Source organism: Helicoverpa zea, chromosome 17 (genome assembly GCF_022581195.2).
Source record: "Helicoverpa zea isolate HzStark_Cry1AcR chromosome 17, ilHelZeax1.1, whole genome shotgun sequence".
NCBI classification, from domain to species: Eukaryota; Metazoa; Arthropoda; class Insecta; order Lepidoptera; family Noctuidae; genus Helicoverpa; species Helicoverpa zea.
The window spans coordinates 6344019-6363712 of NC_061468.1; the positions used below are offsets into that span (position 1 = coordinate 6344019).

Below are 19694 nucleotides of genomic sequence, written 5' to 3' on the forward strand. Positions count from 1 at the left end.
TCATTAGATCCCTAAACATTGAGTCAAGAGTGGAAGATAATTTATAAATATCGTATGTTGAGGTCATTGTGGTCAGAAATAATTCGTCCATTTTTCCACTGATTACAGTCACTTAGCACGATGTCATCGCTATTGAGATAACCTTTGTTACGTAGTACGCCAGGTTTTGTATGCATGTAATTGCTCAGTCAGATTACGGACAAGATACACTCGTGCCACAAAATACAAAAGGAAATGTTATCCAACTGCGTAGACTATGAGAACGTGGGCCTGCGCAGTTGGAAAACGTCTTCATGGGTCTCACATTTTAGTCAGTCATCATAATGGCGTTATAACTCATTAGCAATCTAACTCTTTGTTAACCTTATGATACATGTAACCAATCAGGTTCTTTTGTAGTGATATAGTAGAAGATAGGGGACAATGAAAGAATGGCAAATCTCATCCAAACACATTCTGTTTATTATTTAATACGTAATTAACATTCTCATCGTGAATTTTCCTACGATATTTTTCCAAACCGCTTACTTTAACTTACATCTAACTAATGAATAACTTTTGGACGATTTTAGCAGGATTTCCGAAAATATTACGTTCTGACTGACATAGGATTAGGAAAGTATCTATTACCGCATTAAATGTTACGAAGTAGCATCGCGATCGGGGATAACATGTTAAATACAGTTTGATAGGAATTTAGAAGCCAAATTCGCAGGTATTCTAATTCTTAAAAATACAAATCATACAAGTATTACATTACAAATCTATATAAATTTAACTTAGTGCACACTAACCATTAAAATTCATTTTTTCTTAATATACATTACAAATAATTTCGTTCATGAATCATTAAACATTCTTATTAATGTACTGTATCATTTTTAGTATTATCATATAATATGGTTTGAGCATACTCCAGAATCATTGAAAATTTTAAGTTACATATATTTCTGTACACACTGCATTTGCAAGGATCATATGAATGTAGCATGACTATGAATAGGAGAGGTTAGAACACATCCGATTATACAGCTACATTGACTTGCCAGTTCTTATAATTTGATAATAATTACTGTGTTTCAGAAAATAAAATGCCAAAAATATTGTTATGTTTTAATGATTCTAATAATCAAAAATTAATAAAACTAAACATAAAGACAAACAAATATTCAGGCAATAATGTTTTACAATCACAGAAGTATTGTTACACATAATATAAACAAAACTAATTATATAATTGTCTATTTTAGAAAGATTCTAACATTTACATAATGGCCACATTGCCATAGAGATATTATAATAGAAACAAGAATGACTCATTCACTGTTATTATAATAAAATTAATATTAACTATCCAGTTCAGGCAAGCGGTACGGACAACTGAAAACAATAATCGTAATTAACAATTCAAATGCATTTTAGTTAGTCTGATATAGTTATGCAATTGTTTACAATTTATAAGTAATAGGTAAGTAAGTATATGATTTTCAAAAATAGTTTTAGTCTACTGTTTAGATACACGATATTTTTTATGATTATCAATATTTTAAGTCGTAGTAGATCCAGAGGAATCTAAAAATTATTTCCGTTATACAGATTTATTTATTATTCATTTTATAGTTTTTGTTAAAAGTTTACTTGTATCTTTTCTATGTAAAATGATTGTGCAAAACAAAGGGGCCTTCTCAAATTACACATTCAATTGAGAGCAACCTCTTTAGCAATTCAAGATGGCGGCTGTATAAATATTGCCAGTGCAAAAAATTCTGTTCGAAGGATTCGAGAATTCACCTTTGCTTTGTTTTAAAATGAATTTTCAATTGATGTCAAAAATATTTTAAAATAAATTGGATTTCCAGTAAATTCATACATTTGTAAACCTGTTTCCTACAGTGTAAAACTTTTAAAACAATCCATTGATTCAATTAAAAAAAAAGTGAAATGAATATAACTGATTGAAAAGCGTCGTTTTTCAACAGGCCATCATAGAAGAGTAGTAGAAAATATATGTAGAAAATGTAGTATCTATATAGGAGATATTACGAAAATAGAAGAAGCTGTAAATGGGTCTAGAATCAGCTGCATTTACTTTGAAAAGCTGAAAAATTAACTAAACCTCATTTAACGTGTATGTTAACATAACAACAGCGTGTAATATTGGTTGTATAACCTGACTGTATAACTACGGAAGTCGGCTGTAGCACGCATGGCCAGTCAGTCGTTAAATGAAGTCACTACTCACAGCTATGCAGCATATAGCCTTGGCAGTACGTAACTGTAAGGAAATTAAAAATTGCCATTTTTGCATATTATGCGAAATTAGTGAGGAAAAACGACGCGATTCAATACTGATTAGCTGACACATTAATTTTATATGAAGAGGGTATTTTTTTGCCACACCGCAGTTACTTCTTGCAGCTATAAGTTTCCAAGTATTAATTAACTGCAGTGTGGATAGATATACGGAAAGAAAGAAAGATTGAATCTGTTCAGGAAGTAAAACTATGGTAGGCTAATGGTTGAAGTATTTGCCGGTCACAGACATTGTGGTAAGGGGGGTGTTTTAGTTCACGCTAAACTTAATGGTGACTCGGAACATCGCATCGGATCATGCCATGTACAGAAGCCAGTGCGTCAACCTACACGAACCTGTCAAATTTTATCAATCGAACCTTAACTTTCCATTATTGTGATAAGGTTGAAAATCTATTGGTTCTCCAATAATTTGACAGATTGAGGCACATCAACCTAGTTGATGTGCCGTCTGTGTTCAGAAGTTAGTTACGAGCCGCCATTAAGTTGGCGAGTTTGAAACATTGGCCGGTAGATGTCGTGTGAAGGGAGGATGTTACCGTGGTCCGTCCGCCGCGACAGATGGCGCGCAGAGAGCGGGGCGCGGCCTCACGACTCGCCGTTGCCGCTGTCGTCGCCGTCGCCGTCGCCGCCGTCCACTTCCTCGTCAGAGTCTGTGTCGAGATCGTCGTAATCGTCGTCGTAGAAGTCTGTCATGTCCAACTGGAAATAAGGATGATTTTGATTTACAATTGGGAGTAAAATTCATAATTGGACTAAGAGGTGAAGGGTGGGCGTTTTGGGGGCTGTCTTTTGTAAATTCCTGACGTTCAAAAAGTACTGTCTTGCAGCCAAGTTTGAATAAACTATTTTTAACTTTGATTTTGAATAATTGGCAATTATCCCCGCATTATTTTTATTATTTATTTTCCTCTCGGTACTAAGACGCCAGATAATTCACACACTAAACTGCCATGTCAGATAATTTTATCGTTTCTTGAATATTGCTGTCAGGTCTTGTATTGGATCCTAAGAATAAGCCAAATGTTGCCATTTATTTGTGCGACCACCAGGTTGATCTATAAATACAAATCCGATCCATTGATACATGAGGTAATTTGTATTAATAGAATGACTGGCAAATGTTATCCACAGTCATGGATATCAAAATGATTGGAGCTCATGAATGATTCACATTTTATAGCATCTCATGTTAGCTCTAAATTGCATTTATGATTAAAGAATTTCAGATTATACTTTATATACTTTAGATATCGAAGTATGGTAGATTCTTCATCACACCATCACACCTTTACGATTATGCCTGTATTTTGGCACGCAGACAGGCCTTTATTTTTATCTGGCTGAGGTAGAGAATAATGGTCGTGAACTCTCTGACTGTTCGCCGACAGATTTCTACTTTGAAACTCAGATAACAAATTAAATCCTCATTGACTCGGGACATTTAACAGTTTAGAAAATTACTATTTTTGCGTCACCTATTCGTGGTCTCCATCCTATCTCTTACTGTATGTAATGATTACCGGGGCTGTGGCAGTTTTCGAAAGAATAACCATTGCCCTGGTACACAAAGGACTCCAGAAGGAACTTGGTGAATTTTAGTCAGAGGAGGTAATAATTTGCCAACAAACCTGTGGCTCCTGCGTCGTCGACTTGACTTGGGTTTTGATGCAATAATCTTCTAACGTAAGGGGTACTACTATGCCTTCCTTCTCAGCCTCAGTGCGCGCCACTTGGGCTTGCTTCCTGTAAAACAAAACATATAACTAAGAACATGTTTCTTTAACTAAAGCCGATAAGGTTGCAATGAACGATAACGGCTGCAAGTACTCATGACTATAGCTTACATTATCTGTAATTATTTGTAACAAAGGAGGCCAATTCATAGTTTTTATACCTTTACACATGCTCAGGTACTCGATGAGTTAATGTTTACTTTTCCTTCTTATTTAAGCCAATTACGAGAGGGATTAATTAACACTTAAAGTAATTACTTAAATAATACTATATTAATATTTATAAATAAGCCGTATGTGTGGTGCAAGTCTCGCATGAAGGTTTACATTTCATTACTCAAGTTGCATACAACTTGCAATGACAAACACTCAGGTACTGAAATGAAAACTCCTCTTATACAAATATGGCTTAATTAAAGTGTCATCTTCATTGGTGGAAATTTCGAGCAAGTTAGTTACAGATTCAGTAAAACGAGGACGCGACCGAATAAACTCATTGTGTTATATTACTTTCACCGAATGACGGCCGAAAATTCCGTATTGTCAGTATGTCACGTAGTAACAATCGAGGGATGAGTTAGGTTTTAAATATGTCATCACCTTCTTTACTAATCATCAGCTGAAATGCACGTATGAGCGTTTTTTGTCTAATATTCTCTGTAAAACGGTTCATATATAAATGGCCAAGTTTGGCGGTTGCTAAAATTCTGATAAACGGTACCTAATAAAAATTGCCAACTTTCAACTTTTGAGGCCAAGCAGGTGTTAATCTGCTAAAAACATGGCGTTAATAACAGATTTTACTTATACTGATACTTTTTAATATTCAACAATTTTTAATATTATTGGGGTGAAATGAAACGTCAACATAGTTGGGAAAAGGCTCGGAGGATGAAATGAAACGTCAAATTCAAACGACCATTTCAACAATTCGAAATTCAAAACTGACAGGCATAAGGTGACAGTCTCACGCAGTCTTTGGTCTCACCTGATAATATTCTCGTATTCCTTATCCTTCCCTTTGGAGTCGCGCCAGCGACGGTACATGACGCTGGCGTCGACGTTGGCGGGACTGAACGTGTTAGGCTCGTTGAGCAGTGAGATCACGGAGAGCAGCACGGTGCGCACCGACTGCGTCGGGTTCCAGCGTTCGCACGGCAGCTCGCCCGATTGCGGGTCGTCAACCGGCGGGTGCAGGATCGATATGCAGAGGTCACCATTCTGGAACATTTTGAACTTCAGTTAGATAGGTCGCGCGTTTTTTTTTTCTAAATATTGATCCACGTGTCATCATTCAGGTCTTTGTTATATAGGGTTTTCCATCAAGCACTAAGTTCGTTTCAAACAATACAACGCAAGTTGATTGGAGTATAAAACTATCAATTTAGCTCAAAAAGAATGCTTTAATTTTGATATTTTAGGGTTACCAACACATTTTGGTCAGACATTATTTTAATAGATTATTTGAACTCCTCATTGGATCAGGTCAAGTAATCGAGCACACTTATTAACTGGTTTTCGTTCAAATTAGCTGCTTTCCCTAACTCTCTCTTGTTAATTTGCTTTACTTATCCAAAGAATTATTTTTGGTACAAATAACATTACTGCATCCAAAAAGAGCAGGTAAACTATGGGTGCACATAAGCACTCAAAAAAAAAACTCAAAACCAATGCACGTTCTAATAAAATATTGCTGCGGGCCAATTCATCCATTAGTAAATCAAATGTTGTGTCTGTTGTAATATCTGGCGCCGCTATGTTCTGTATTTCACTTATTCGGCCTAGGATTTCATCTACAGATACGATCAGAATTCTAGTGGAGAGATGTTATTGCCAAATAATTATGTACATTCAACATCACTTGATACGTCCGTAGTTTGGGTAGCATAGTCCAGAGTAAATTGCAGACGTGCAGTCTATGCTATCTGTCTATCATCAATTGATGTTTGCACAATAAGCTGCGAAGGCCGGAGTTATTAAATCTTGATACGATTTAATGCTTCACGGTAGGGAAGACAGATTTCGTTTTCGTTGCGTTAGAGCGCGCGTAATACAAGTGTTACATAAAGTCCATTGTTGCCTCGCCTCCCCGACTCACAGATTACAAGCAACCTTCATAACAATGCTTACGTGTTCGCAACATGTGTCGGGAGAAACTGGGATACTTACTGTTAATCACAAAAAAACTACACTATCCACGATTGATCATTTAAATATTATTCTACTACTGAGTTAACGAAGATGATTGGTATTCTGTTACTCATAAAGACTTATCGGTCACAATGTACACTTCAATGACTGCAGGCATTCTCAAATGGATTGTTCATATGGTAAACATTTTGGGTAGCAGACCACATCAAAAGAAAACTTATCGGTAATCATGAATAACATTTCATTCTTTATTGGTTGGTATACTTACATTAAATCGTAATAATAAAGAACGTAAATAACGATTTAATTAAACATGGAATAAGTCCAATATTTAATTTAAATATTGTAATAAGCTTTAGTTAATATCCGATTTCAAATTATTTGTTTGACTTTCAACTTTCTTTACATATATGAATAGTTTCAAACATTTAATAAAACATGGAGATTTGCGGAGTAGCCACAATGATTTGAGCATGAATAAATAATATTGAAAATCGATACACATGACATGGAATAGGTGAGCTACTTCATTGCATATCTACATAATATAACTTAGTACGTAGCTTGAGCTGCAAATGGTTATGGAATCAACCGTTGGTACCTGGAAGTAACTCAGCGACTAGTGTGTATCATTACATCGTTAATAATACAAGTTTCCTGTACTTACGAATTCGTATCAATTATGTCATTTGTAAAGAGAGTGCGTGGTTGCGATTGATGATCTATTGATTTTAGTGCATTTTTATAGTCAGGCATAAATTGGCGGCTTTAACTTTAAAATTGAATCATAAATAATAGCGCAGTACTTAATTACACTTGGCAGATGTATTGGCTGTCGTAAAGTTTTAACACACTATGTTTCTTTACGCTACCTACATCTCCCAGTACGCACGTGTTTCGGTTATTTTCGTTTTCCAGGTTAAACTTACTATAATAACAACGCATAAATCTGGGAGAAACGGCCTTTCCATAAAAATTAAAATCTGTCTGATAAATGCAAAGCGGAAAAGAGGGCTTGCTTATAAGCCAGCCAATTTTCTTATAATTTAGGTCAATAATTTTGTTCACTCGAGTTTTTGAATAGCTATAGGTAATGTCTTTGTGTAAAGAAATCTCAATAACGATCAGTCGTTGTACCGCAGCTATTGATGCGGAAATTGTGACACCGACATCGTCACGTTCTATGCTGACAGCATTATAACATTATAGCAAGATTTGGCAGTAACTTTATTTATGTGCTCTTGCCCTACATTCATACTCGCTCTAATATTTTACGATGATTATAAGTATTACAAAAGATCGCAGTACAATAAACGGTACGATATGCGATATCATTGGTATGAGTGTTAAGGTCATCGCCCATTGGAATAGCCCTTCACCTGATAATAGCGGCTATATTACTCATCAATTTGCAGTTACCGTCGGCAAGGTCCTTACACTTGGTATGTTTTACGCATGATATCTAGCTACATGTCTTTCTAAGGAGATAGCGGAAGGAGGTAAGCAAGACGGAAAGGCCAAGAGGCTTACCTCCGCAACGTGCCCTTGACAATCTTTGTAAAGCAGCATATCGACGGCCCACCCCATTTACATTGTAATCTGCTCAACGATTCACGAAGGTTGCCTTTATCCGTTTTTTCGAATAAACTTTAATGTTGTATGGAAGCAAATTGATGAGCACTCTCAGCAATCAATTGACGGATAATTTAATACAAATAGATTAGGTGTTGGATAGAGTTGTTCCATTCTAACCAGTGGCCTACTCTAGTATTCGCATGACCCAGATACATTTTGTCTATCGCGATAATACGACAGTATCATAATACGGTATTATAGTTCGGCCATTCAGAGAATGCGTTCCTGACACGTCGCGATTGAACTGACGACGTAACTTTGCAATGGCGTTGCAGTTACGATAAAAATATTTTTGCTGGTTGTTTACCGTTTTAACAATTGAGGAGCATTAAAACAACATTATTATATCAATAATCAATGAATGTTATAATTCAGTCAGTTCAATCGCGACGTGTCAGGAACGCATTCTCTGAATGGCCGAACTATAATTACTGTGCATGAGATTTATTTATTCTTGCGAAACATTTGAAATTGAAACACTTGGTTTGCTTTTGTTTAGTAAAGCCATCAAAGGTCAATTGGAGTTGGAATGATGAGATAAAATATTACAAGATCATGACAATGCTGTATGTTAAACCTTGTCATTTAACCTCAATGAATGGTGATTGTATATCTAGTCATAGGTATTGAGTTGAAAATATAACCGACTGAAGAAAACTTCAAACCAAATCGATTTCAATTATCGTGCAAGTTATACTCAGTAGTTATATGATTAGGCTTCGGCTGGATGGTTTCAGTACAAAGTTATTCATGTGTGAATGTAGTGGCGACTGTTACGTGGTCTTGTTTGTTTCAACCTTAAAATCGATTGTTGTACAAGGAGCCTCAAAATTGGTAGTATAAATTGTTGCTACCGAGCAGAGCACAATGGCGCAGCGAAAGTGTTTCTCCTAACTAACGGTCCTCTCTGACGCACTCTCGGTGGGTCATACATACGAGCTTTTGTACACAAGTATATTTGAATGCGAACAACGCAGTATTTTATTTATGTGTAGAATCGACTGATCTCAAATCAACTTGTTTGAAATTCGTGTTTTATCATAACAAATTCTGTGATCACATTATGTATCCCAAGAGGGAGATGTAAAATAGGGGCATATCGAGTCGGTATTATTTTAAAATAACTTATGCTTCAAGGGGATATCGTGGGGCCTCCTATTTGTAGGAGGTTGTTACTGAAACAAAAGCAAACTAAGCTCCTGTAGACACAAGTTATTTTTTTGTGTAGTGAAGTCATGATGATAGAGCATAAAGGCGCGGACATTACGGTGATGGCATGGAGCGTCGCCCTCGGCTAAAAATATGCCAGCGGTTCACTGCGCGCTTCCTCACAAAGAAAATGCGTGCGTTCTCAGTCTGACCTCCAAATCGGGAAACACTTGAAAAATATATTTTATGTTTATGGAAGGAATACACTATACTGCAGAATAATCTAGAAAGACCGCCAGGGCGAAATTTCAACAAAGTTTGAGAATTCCGAACCATGTCAAGGTGTGCGGTCAAGAATACGTTAATAGAGCGGAAAACCTATCATGACTTCGCATGTCGGAGGAATATCTAACAGAGAATAACACTGGTTGAAATCTTCACCAAAATTTGTAATTGGCTAGTTAAGAACAGAAGTGATCCAAGTAACATTTTTGACAAAATGGAGCTAAGTCGATTTTTGGAACTTTTGAGTATGAAGTGAGGTTGTGCAAAAGTAATCCAAGTGCTATTCAGTACTTTTTCAAACTCTTTTATGTTACGTTTCTGTATTTCAACAAATATTGCTATTTTCTACAATTAAATCAATATTTTTATCAAAATTGCATTTACTAAAGAAAAACAGCTATGAAAGTTTGAGTTATGTTTATATCTATCAAATAACAAACATATTTTAAATCATGTGCTCAACATAATTATGATATTCATAAAAACGCATTTCTATGAATATCTCAACTTTTAAAAAAAGCTACTTGGATTACTTCTGTTCTTACCTAGCCAATTATCTCCAGCGATATGAATGTTTGCTTCGATCAAAAGGGATTTCCGTAAAGAAAATATAAGTGTTCTTAATATTTCAATTTGCACCATTTTCCCCGAATATTGCTTTTCTGTTTCTGCGGAAGAAGGAAAATGTTAAAGTATTTTTAGAATTTTACCCCACTAAGGAAAACGGAGGTTTATAAAATATATTATTGAGGATCTGAACAGTCTACTCTATGTATGTGGTTTCCTCATAGCTTCTAAACGCATTTTGCCAAATAGAGCCTTATTTAGGTGATATTTGCTACCACTCGAGCCAGTGTTGTGGCATGTGGTACTGTTTCAAAGCGAATTTCGCTGTTTCTAAATATTGTGTGTTGTAAAATGTTTGAGCAAGTATATTCGCCTAAATGATTTTGCTGAAAAGTTGGATGGGAAGGTTTAGGACGACAGAAAAAGCTGTTTGGTGGATGAAAGTGCTGTAGATAAATGTTAGATTTTTGGTTTTCAATAATATTCTCAGGAAAGCACCTAAATTGCTTTTCTACTACGTCGCGTTGCGTCTTACTTTATAGGTCTAACTCAATACCGTCCATCCGTCTGAGAATGAAAATATAAACATTAGATTCTGCGGCTACTGCGTCAATCAACATATCAGTAGGTATCACAATGTTTTTCATTTTGAATTTCATGTGGAAACACGAACAGCATTGACTTTCCGATAAGTTAGCAGAATATTTTATGAAGACTAAGTGGCTAGTCTGGGGCGAAGACCTTGGTGACGGCCGCGGGTGGGCTGAAGGCCCGGGTGACGCACGTGACTGTCCACGGAAGCGCCCCCGCTCATTATAAAGTCACTTGTTTTTATCACGGATTATGTTCTTGAAAAGCCGGCAATGTAATCAGAATGCTACAGAACATTGTTGGAAAGTGCTCTGTTTTTGCGAAAATATTTGTACACCTCTGAAAATTTTCTTTTAGTTGCAAGAATATCTCCTATTGTTGCAAGCTTTGGCAGATGGGTACAAATCGAGATTCATTTTTGGTCGTTCAATAGTGCGCGTGTGCCGGTGCAGCCAGAACCACGTGGTCAGTATAAAAGAGTGTGATTGAGATGTTGGCACTTGCCTCCACCGTTGGGCCGATCGCGTCTCAGGGGGCGTTATTTAAAGAAACGCGTGTGAATGTAGCACAAGTTCAAAGCGGCCACCGCGACGCAGGTCGACGGGATCGGGAATAAGGTTAATTACCCCAAGGCCGGGGAGTGCCAACATCAGTCGGGATGATCCTCAAGGGAAATGCTTCTCTACAGGGAAATGAAAACAAATTAATTTTCCTTGACATTGTGCCAGGCCAGATAGAATTGTTTATTAAATGTTTTTATAGTCTTAGTTTATCACGTACCTACTATAATCCGTTGAACAAAACAGTGAACGTCGTCGTCATCGAAGCTGATATGACGCCATTATTACTTGTTTGAAAAGATGTTACACGAATGATACAGTTTTGAATCAAACATACAGCTCTTTGAGCAAATTGTTTTATTGAGGAAATGTTTCTACTACAGGATATAAGTTTTGAATATACTTGACTTCCTAAAAGGAAAAATCATTGTAGCGTATCCAATATTAGACAATAAAACTGAGTAGGTAGCAGGACAACACGCGACGATCACTTCTATCTAAACGAATATTTCGATTGGAACCTGCAAAAGGAAATTACCAATAGGGTAGCAGAACGCTTGTTTGTCGATAAAATTGATCGAGAACAAGGGAAGTTGGTACACATGATTTTCGTGAGTAAGCATAAAATATGTACAACATGATCGAAGCAGCCGCCATAAGCTAGTTGACTACAAAGTGATTCACAGGCGTTTAAATTAAATATGTTGGTTGGTTACCATCGCCGCCGGTGGCTTCATGCAAAAGGTCGTTCAACTTGTACTACATCCTGTTTGTTGTATAGCTCTTTTCGTGGGTCATATTTTACAATTTACTGCAATTTTACAGCATTTTGTTTATAAAATATCCTCAACCAAATATTTTTTTTTTATAAAAGCTAGAACTATTAATAAACCAGTTGTTTACGTCACACTCAGTACTTTAAACACTTCCTAAATTTAGATCCGCTAATTCAAGATCAAGACAAGTCTGTCGTGTTTGTTTGGCGTATGAAAACGTACCGTGAAAGTAGATTATGAAACTGGTTTACAATACTTTATGAACGTTACATTGTAGAAGTAAACTGCGCAAGTATCAAAACGAAGAAAAAGAATCGAGTTGAGTGCAACACTTGATCTGATTTAGAATCATAAGGAATTTTAAAAAAGGTAGGCCGGGCATTTAGATGCGTCACGGTGTGATTCAGCCAAGCCGACTGATGACCCGGCTTTGCTTCACGTCTATACAAGCTACATTATTTTATGCCGACGACTCACAGTTGTGTCTCCTAAATGCTAACGGTAATGCGCAGACGACGCGAAAACTGTACAACCGGCTGTGAGTTAACTTTTTAAGAAAATGTAATACATTACAGCCTTATGCTCAACTATATAGAACGACTTTTTTATCGTACATGCAATAAAGTAACATAACATGGAAGGTGTATCAAAAATATTTTGGTTTTATTCGGGATCGCTGCCCGCAGGAGTGAGAGGTCTATGTTACACGAAAGCCACAGGATCGTGTCGAAAACAGATTGCATGCTGTGTCCTAGTTACTCCAATATTGATCTACCGCAATACAAATAGCATTGATATTGTCAACGTGCGAGTCAATGTATGAAGCTCATTATTCAAATTAGTAATAAATGATTTACCATTGAAAATGCCTTTGATTATCGAAACCAATATTGAGATTAAAATATTCATCGACTATCGCTTGATCGACCACTAACCAATGACTACACAGAAAATTGAGCACATGAGTAACAAAGGAGTAAACCTAGAGGCGACCAAGTTGATGTGATTATTGTTATTTGAAGAAAAAACGAGAATACAAAGAATGAAAAAGGATGAAATTAAATACTAAAATGTAATTCATACAAAGTAGGGCAAAGTGTGATACAGTGTGGAACGTTTCGCAGCCCCGAGGGTCAAAGACGCCAAGAGTGTGTCGCAAGTCGCAACTAGATAACTACGATAGCTAAGATATGCAGTTGTTTGACTGTCTACATGGCCTGTTACATTAAACATTGCTGCATCTCACTAATGTTGCTATTTATGACTGTACAATATGATTCTTCTTATTCTAACTTTTTATCCAGGTTAATTTATATTTACTGCTGCTTTATCTCGAGTCTGGTAGCTTAATTACATTGTTCATAATCCTGATGGAAGCAATTGAATCCAGAGTATCAAAAGCGACCAAAGCCTGCCCTCATAAGGAGTCCCGTGTACATTTTCTATTGAAAGCTCTTCCTTTGTAAAGTTTTTGCTGAAGCCAACTAGGTGTTCCTTAGTAGATATTACCAAGAAACCGACAGTTTCCACACGATAAGTATTCCTGTAAAAGGAAGCCCTGCATTTTGGAACCAGAATGTTATTGATGTCCAAAGCAATTTGTTCTTGTAGGTGCTCTTGTTAGGTGATTTTCATTATGAAGTTTGGCTTTAGTTACGGCTACAGTTTGCTGTGTTTTCACAAAGGAATTCCTGAGGTTGTGGTTTCTAACAGTTTTTGTATTTAAAGTAATCTTCGTTATACCTGAAATAATTTTGTCGAGCCTACTTAGCACTTCATCATATTACACCACCACTGCCAACACCTATTCTTTTTACAACTATGTAATGAAAATTAAACCATAAGATATTCACTTTAGCAATCATTCTCTTCCTGCTTGACTTGATAGACCAATGAGAAAATAGTTGCAAGATTGGCCCTGCTATCATTGGTTAGGGCTGGGCCGATCTAGAACTTTCTGCTTCCAGAACCAGCCAAAAGAGATTATAACTAGAGACGAGATATAACTACTTGTGTTCACAGAAAATCATGCACAGATTCTACGAAAACCTGGTTTTGCATAGCCAATTAAGTTCGACGCAGAAATACTCAGTAATGGCAAGATTGGCAAGGCTACCAAGAACTCTCTTAAGGATTCCCGTAACAAGTATTGGATCGAAAATAGAGATTTTTTTCTCTGAAGAACTTCTTAAAACTAAAATATCAGCAAAGGATGTTCTTTACGTATTCAATCAGCGTGTTGCATACGTAGTGGCTGCTATTGCAAAACTGTATAATATCTCCGCTTTATGTGGACGACGGATAAAATGAAATTTTTATTTCTACGTGGAAAAAGCGCGTCATTGGTTTACTATGAAAAGAATTTAAATGCCTTTAGCCAGGAAAATATATTACGATACCTTGTACTTGGTAAACAAAGAGAATGGACCATATGCATGCCTAGTGAAATTTTTAGCAGGTTCTTAGAAAACAGAAGCAGACAGGTAAGTACTTAATTCAAGATGAATTAAGTACTTACCTGTCTGCTTCTGTAAGTAAGTAAGTAAGTTCGGTAAGTACTTAATTCAAGATGAATTAAGTACTTACCTGTAGTAGTGGAGCAAAGAATTCAGGGAAATGTTGTTTGTTTTTTTTTCCTTATTTCTAGGAATGCTTCACGTCTGAAAGAACGCTCTTTAAGTGTGAAAACTTTATCATCGAAGCCCATTAGATCTTCAAAGTTGTCTTTGTTATCGTTATTCTACAGCATTCGTTTCAGAGTGCTCGAAACTTCTAGAGCCTTATTCCCTTATTTCTTTCGAACATTACGGACGGTTGTAAAGAGGCGAATGTAATCTACAGTAAATCCATGTAAAGTGGTTATTAGTTAATTGGCGAGTATCTCACGTTTCCCCGTTCGATCCCTTATCTGTTAACGTCACAAATGTATAAGTAATCAAAGCTTCAATATTAATGATTTCTACGACATATTAGGTATCTACATACTATCATTGAATTAATATTTTGTTATAAACAATAAGCAAGTATGATATTATTACTATATTATTATTGCCAAATAAAACCAGACTGAAAATCGTCCCAAAGATTTATAGATACGTATAAATTGTTTTATATAAGGGAAATAGGTTACTTTGTTCTGATTTAGTCTTGCATCAACAATCGCTATTGTTTTACGTTTTCCCGTAAGTATCGGAGCTCATTAAAAACTATTGTGATTGTCGCTATCCAGAATAAAAGGACTACTTATTGCAGCATGTCTATTGGCTATATTATAAACTGGGGCAATACTGATGTCTAAGATTTTTCATCATTAGTCAATTTAGGTTTTCATTTTTAGATAATGAATAAGTCTGATGTCTAGACGGTATACAGTGTTCTTTCTCAGTTATTTCTTTCAGAAATTAATTTAATTAAAAAAAAAAAATTACTTGCTCGTTTTTTTGTTAGGTGCAGGAAACACAAACATAGATTAGAGTAGTTTGAAAGTTGGAAAAGCGAGTTATCCGAATCAACATTCGTATTTATTGCGTAAGCCGGACAGTCTGGGGCTTGTTTGTTATTTTTTTTTTTATATACAGAAGTGTTCTCTGTTATACCCATTTTTATGAATTTAAATAGGTATACCATATGAAAAACACAATCCATCAGCATAATATAATAAAAATAATGCCATTTGGAAAACATAAATATTTGAACTATATTTTCACGCAATCATTAATTTTTATTAAAAATCTAAGAACATAGGTACCTAGTCTTCATAAAAGCCAGTGACCAATCATATCACCTTAGTGGTAGTGACTACACAGTTCAGGAGTCGGCCAAATAGTAAAACCTACGTATCTGAAATAAACCCTTATCATTGTGACCCATTTTAAAACGTACGTACTAACTCTTTTGCGCTTTAGATTTCGTGGCACTTACGTTTGCAACACTTGAATGAGGTCAAGCGGCAATACATAATTAAAAACTACCGTTTTTTTTTAATGTGAGGGTCTATGAATTTTTTTAAGCTTTTTATACCTAACGATAACAAGTGTTCATACAGTAATTGCTTTTTCCAAAAGACTCTTAACAGCAGAGCAGAGAGTTCTTAACAGCAACTAAACTGTAATTAACAAATTATAGACATTAAAAAATCTCAGTAAAGCCAAAATAACGTTTTACTTACCTCATACACATTTGGATGCCACACTTTTGTTAAAAATCTAATGGAAGGTGGTGAGTATGGGTAGTCTGGTGGGAATTTCATATGTGCCTGAAACAAAAATATAATGTTACATGGCATTCATTTTAATCAACAACAGATGAAAAAAAATGAATCATTACATACCTACTACGTATAGTCATAGTGAGATATGTAGAAAATAAATAATAAGATGATATGAAGATGACACATTTGTTGAAATACTCATGTAATACTTAATTTAAAAAAGGATCCAGAGAAAGGAATTAGGCTAGGTACTTTTACAAGGGTGCAGGAGGTAGAAATGATAAGGAACGGCTAGTAGGTAACAATGTAAGCAGCACATACATAGATTTGTAAGATGTGAGGAGGGGACTGACTAAATCGACATAATCATGATGAAGAGTATGATTGAAGGAAAATGAATAAAACAATAATTTAGAAACATGGTACATCAAATTATAATAATATTTGGTTCAGCATGACTTGGTTGCATTTTGTTGACCTTACAGCATGGGCAAAGGATATGTTTTTTTTGTAAATCTTGTAAATGACAGCTTGCTTTTATTTTATTATGAGCCAAGGTAGGCACATAGGGTGGAATGTAAACACATTGATGTTGTAAAGAAATCTTAAATGTTGTTTTGCATTTAAGGTGCATTTGTACTGAGACGGAGATAATTTATTTATATCATGTGATAACAACACCTAATATAATTTCTTCAGTTTATTACTTTATCTGGTTTAACTCATTCACTCATGTAGTATTGCATTGAAGGTTATACTACAATAATATTTGTTTAGTTTATAAAAGAAACAGGAAATTGTTTTCTTTATAAACAGTTTATAAGCAGGCGGCAGCGCACTGCAATGTATTATATTGTCCAATCTGGACTATACTAATATTATAAAGAGAATAAAATTGTATATTTGTTTGTAATGGATAAACCCAAAAACAACTACACCAATTTAAAATATTCTTTAACTGTTGCAAAGTTACACTTGTCATGGTACAACAGTAGTTATCGCAGAACGCGGGTGAAACCAAATTTTGTATGTTAACTAGAATAACATGCATATTATATTGTTAAAACAAGGTGAATGAGTTGATTGGCCCAAATATTTAGCATTATTCATGATAGTTTATTGTTAATTTGTTTTTGTTGCAATCATTAACATACAATAATATAAAGGAGATAGTTTGTGAGTGTGTTTGCATCAGCTGAATGGATATTGATACAATTTGTCAGTGACGCTTATATACCAGGATGACATATTGGCTACCTTTTTCTTGATTTGGTACAAAGTTCTATCTGGGCGCGGGTGAAACTGTAGGTGGGAATCCATTACTTTATACTTGATATTATTGGAATTTACTGTTATTAATTTGTAAATAAGCAAGAAAATATAAAATTTTAAGAAAGAACATTGAAAATAGTTGATTGCTGCATTGTTTGATGACACAGATTTAAGAAACAAAGAATAGTCAACTTTAAACTGTACATAGTGAATTAAATCTTCATATTATTTTTCAGTTTCAGCTTTTAAAGTAGGTGGACATTAATGTGTTTTAATTAAGATAAGAAATAAACTGGTTATGTGTATTTAAAAAAAATAACACATGGCATGGCATGAGAAATACATTTGGATATCATTCGAAGTTCTACTTTTCTGGGACAGGTGATTGATTATGTATGTAGATATTTATTATTACCCACAGGGTCAGTCATAATAATGTTCTAAGCAGTTGTCTCTATGCAGGAAATGTAATTAAAATGTTGCAGAAAACTGACACTTTGTAGAAGAATAATTTATATTATTAGGTTCATGTCCTGACTGACATTCATTGAATATGCAGTTGAATTATACTGCAAACAATGTAGAACAATGCAACCACCAAGTATTTGGAAGTTTGCTCCATGGTATTTTATAACAGAACCCAAGGCAAAAGTAGAAATGGATGGTTCTTCGAAAGAATACCCCCAAATATGATTTCTTTTCAAATTGAAGTCACTTGTGAAATATTCAACAGAGTTGTACTGAAGTCATGATTTATTTTCCAAATGTAAAGTTAAATGGTGCTAGCAGGTCATTGCTAATGCAGATACCTATCTAGTGCTTACCTTGAAATATCCACCTTGGTATAATGTGTCTGGAGGGCCGAAAATCGCGACTTCCCACTCAAATAAATTGTCCTCTCCTAAAAGTTTCACTCGGAACCCTTCCACGGGCTCCTCTTGCAGACTCTTATACTCTAAGGCCAGAGCCCTCAGTGCAGAACTGGTCGGAACCGTGTTAGACATTGTCAAGAACTAATTTTACTAAAATCACTATCTAAAAGAGATTCTATTAACATAACACTGCAGAACTCTCCTCGCGGTCCACGTATTCACGAGGCATTTCAACTTGAGTCACAATAACAACGAATGAGGAATTTTGGTAAACATAGCGCCAGCGTAGCTTACGGATTAATGATTCACACACTTCGAACGCCAATACTGTAATTACTTGCACAGTAATATACGTTTAAAAATGGGCGAAAGAATAGTCCAAACTACACGGTGATTATTACAACAATGAGAAAGCAACGTCCAAACAATCGCGATCCCAAGGAAAACGGCTGCGTGGTACAGCTGCTGCCTGAGTTGCCCGAGCGAATATTGTAGAACAGCTGTTATTTTATTTCCGTGCTTGATTGCGCGCAGTGGCGTGACGCACGCGGCCATTTATCGACTTTTAGAACCGGTGCTGGCCCCTGGCGGTATCACTCTACGTATTCTTGTTTGTCCGTCTGGGGAAAGATTTCGAGTTTTGCAACGTCGGAATCAGATGGCAGCACGACTCAAGTAAAAATAATTTCCTTTTGCGATACTAGCGTTCTCTTTTATTTTTATGATGTAAACTGGCAGCTGTTTTGTCTATGGTTTTATCTCTGCCTCCTTTTGTTCTGAGTCAAGAGTTCATAGATGGCAGCACAGGTTTTTATTTTGAAGCAATTTTTAAAATAGGTATTGTTGACTTGACTTGTTTTTTTTAGGTTTTTTTTTACAATTCTATGAATAATGTTTATGAATTTCTGGGAATTGGTATTCTTTTGAAGGTGAATATGATTAATTTTAAAGCCCTTGCCAAAACTTACATCAGTGCGGTAGAACAGATTTCAAAAATACCGGCAATCTCATCACCGAATAAACTGGACCCTGTTAAAAAGGCTAGGCCGATCTAAAAAAAAGCTGCTGTTATAAAATGTTCTATGACATCATCAAAATTTAATTCAACAAGATTCTTTAGGTTCTGTGGTTAGTTAGATTCAATTATCCTGAATTATTCACCGCACAGTAAATCAGAGTTAGTCAGTGTTTTCAGCTCTCAGAATATCGCAAACAGACATATTTTTTTATAAATTCTGTAGCTTCAGGGTTTCTAAAAGCAAAATGCTGTTTTAAACGTTGGCGGAAGTAGAAATAGATGGAAAATAATTCAAACTATTAATCAAAAGCTATAAAGTAACGGTGTAAATCTGAGATTAAGTAACAAAGTGCTTATTTGTAAGCTAGTTGCATTCACACAAGACAATTGGGCCGTGGGCGCGTGATTCAAAGACAGGTCGCCCACCCAGTGCCTTTTATAGGCAAAGGCAACGGGGCCTTGCGCAACCCACGTCTGGCCCGCTCGGTGTAATGCCTTTAGCATCGGGTTTGGATATCGATAATTCGATAACAGTCTTTTTGGCGAAAAACTCATGACT

At 35.7% G+C, this 19694-nt stretch overlaps 1 protein-coding gene across 1 annotated transcript; it reads right to left on the minus strand.

The window, feature by feature from the left end:
* Positions 1-439: 439 nt before the first annotated feature.
* LOC124638196 (ubiquitin-conjugating enzyme E2 R2) lies at positions 440-18662 on the minus strand. The gene is made up of 6 exons (XM_047175093.1): positions 18070-18662; positions 15932-16018; positions 5038-5270; positions 3945-4059; positions 2853-3015; positions 440-1380 (listed from the first exon to the last, which is right to left on the minus strand). The coding sequence occupies exons 1-5, from the start codon at positions 18247-18249 to the stop codon at positions 2902-2904; spliced, it is 729 nt and encodes a 242-aa protein (XP_047031049.1). The 5' UTR covers positions 18250-18662; the 3' UTR covers positions 440-1380; positions 2853-2901.
* Positions 18663-19694: the final 1032 nt, after the last annotated feature.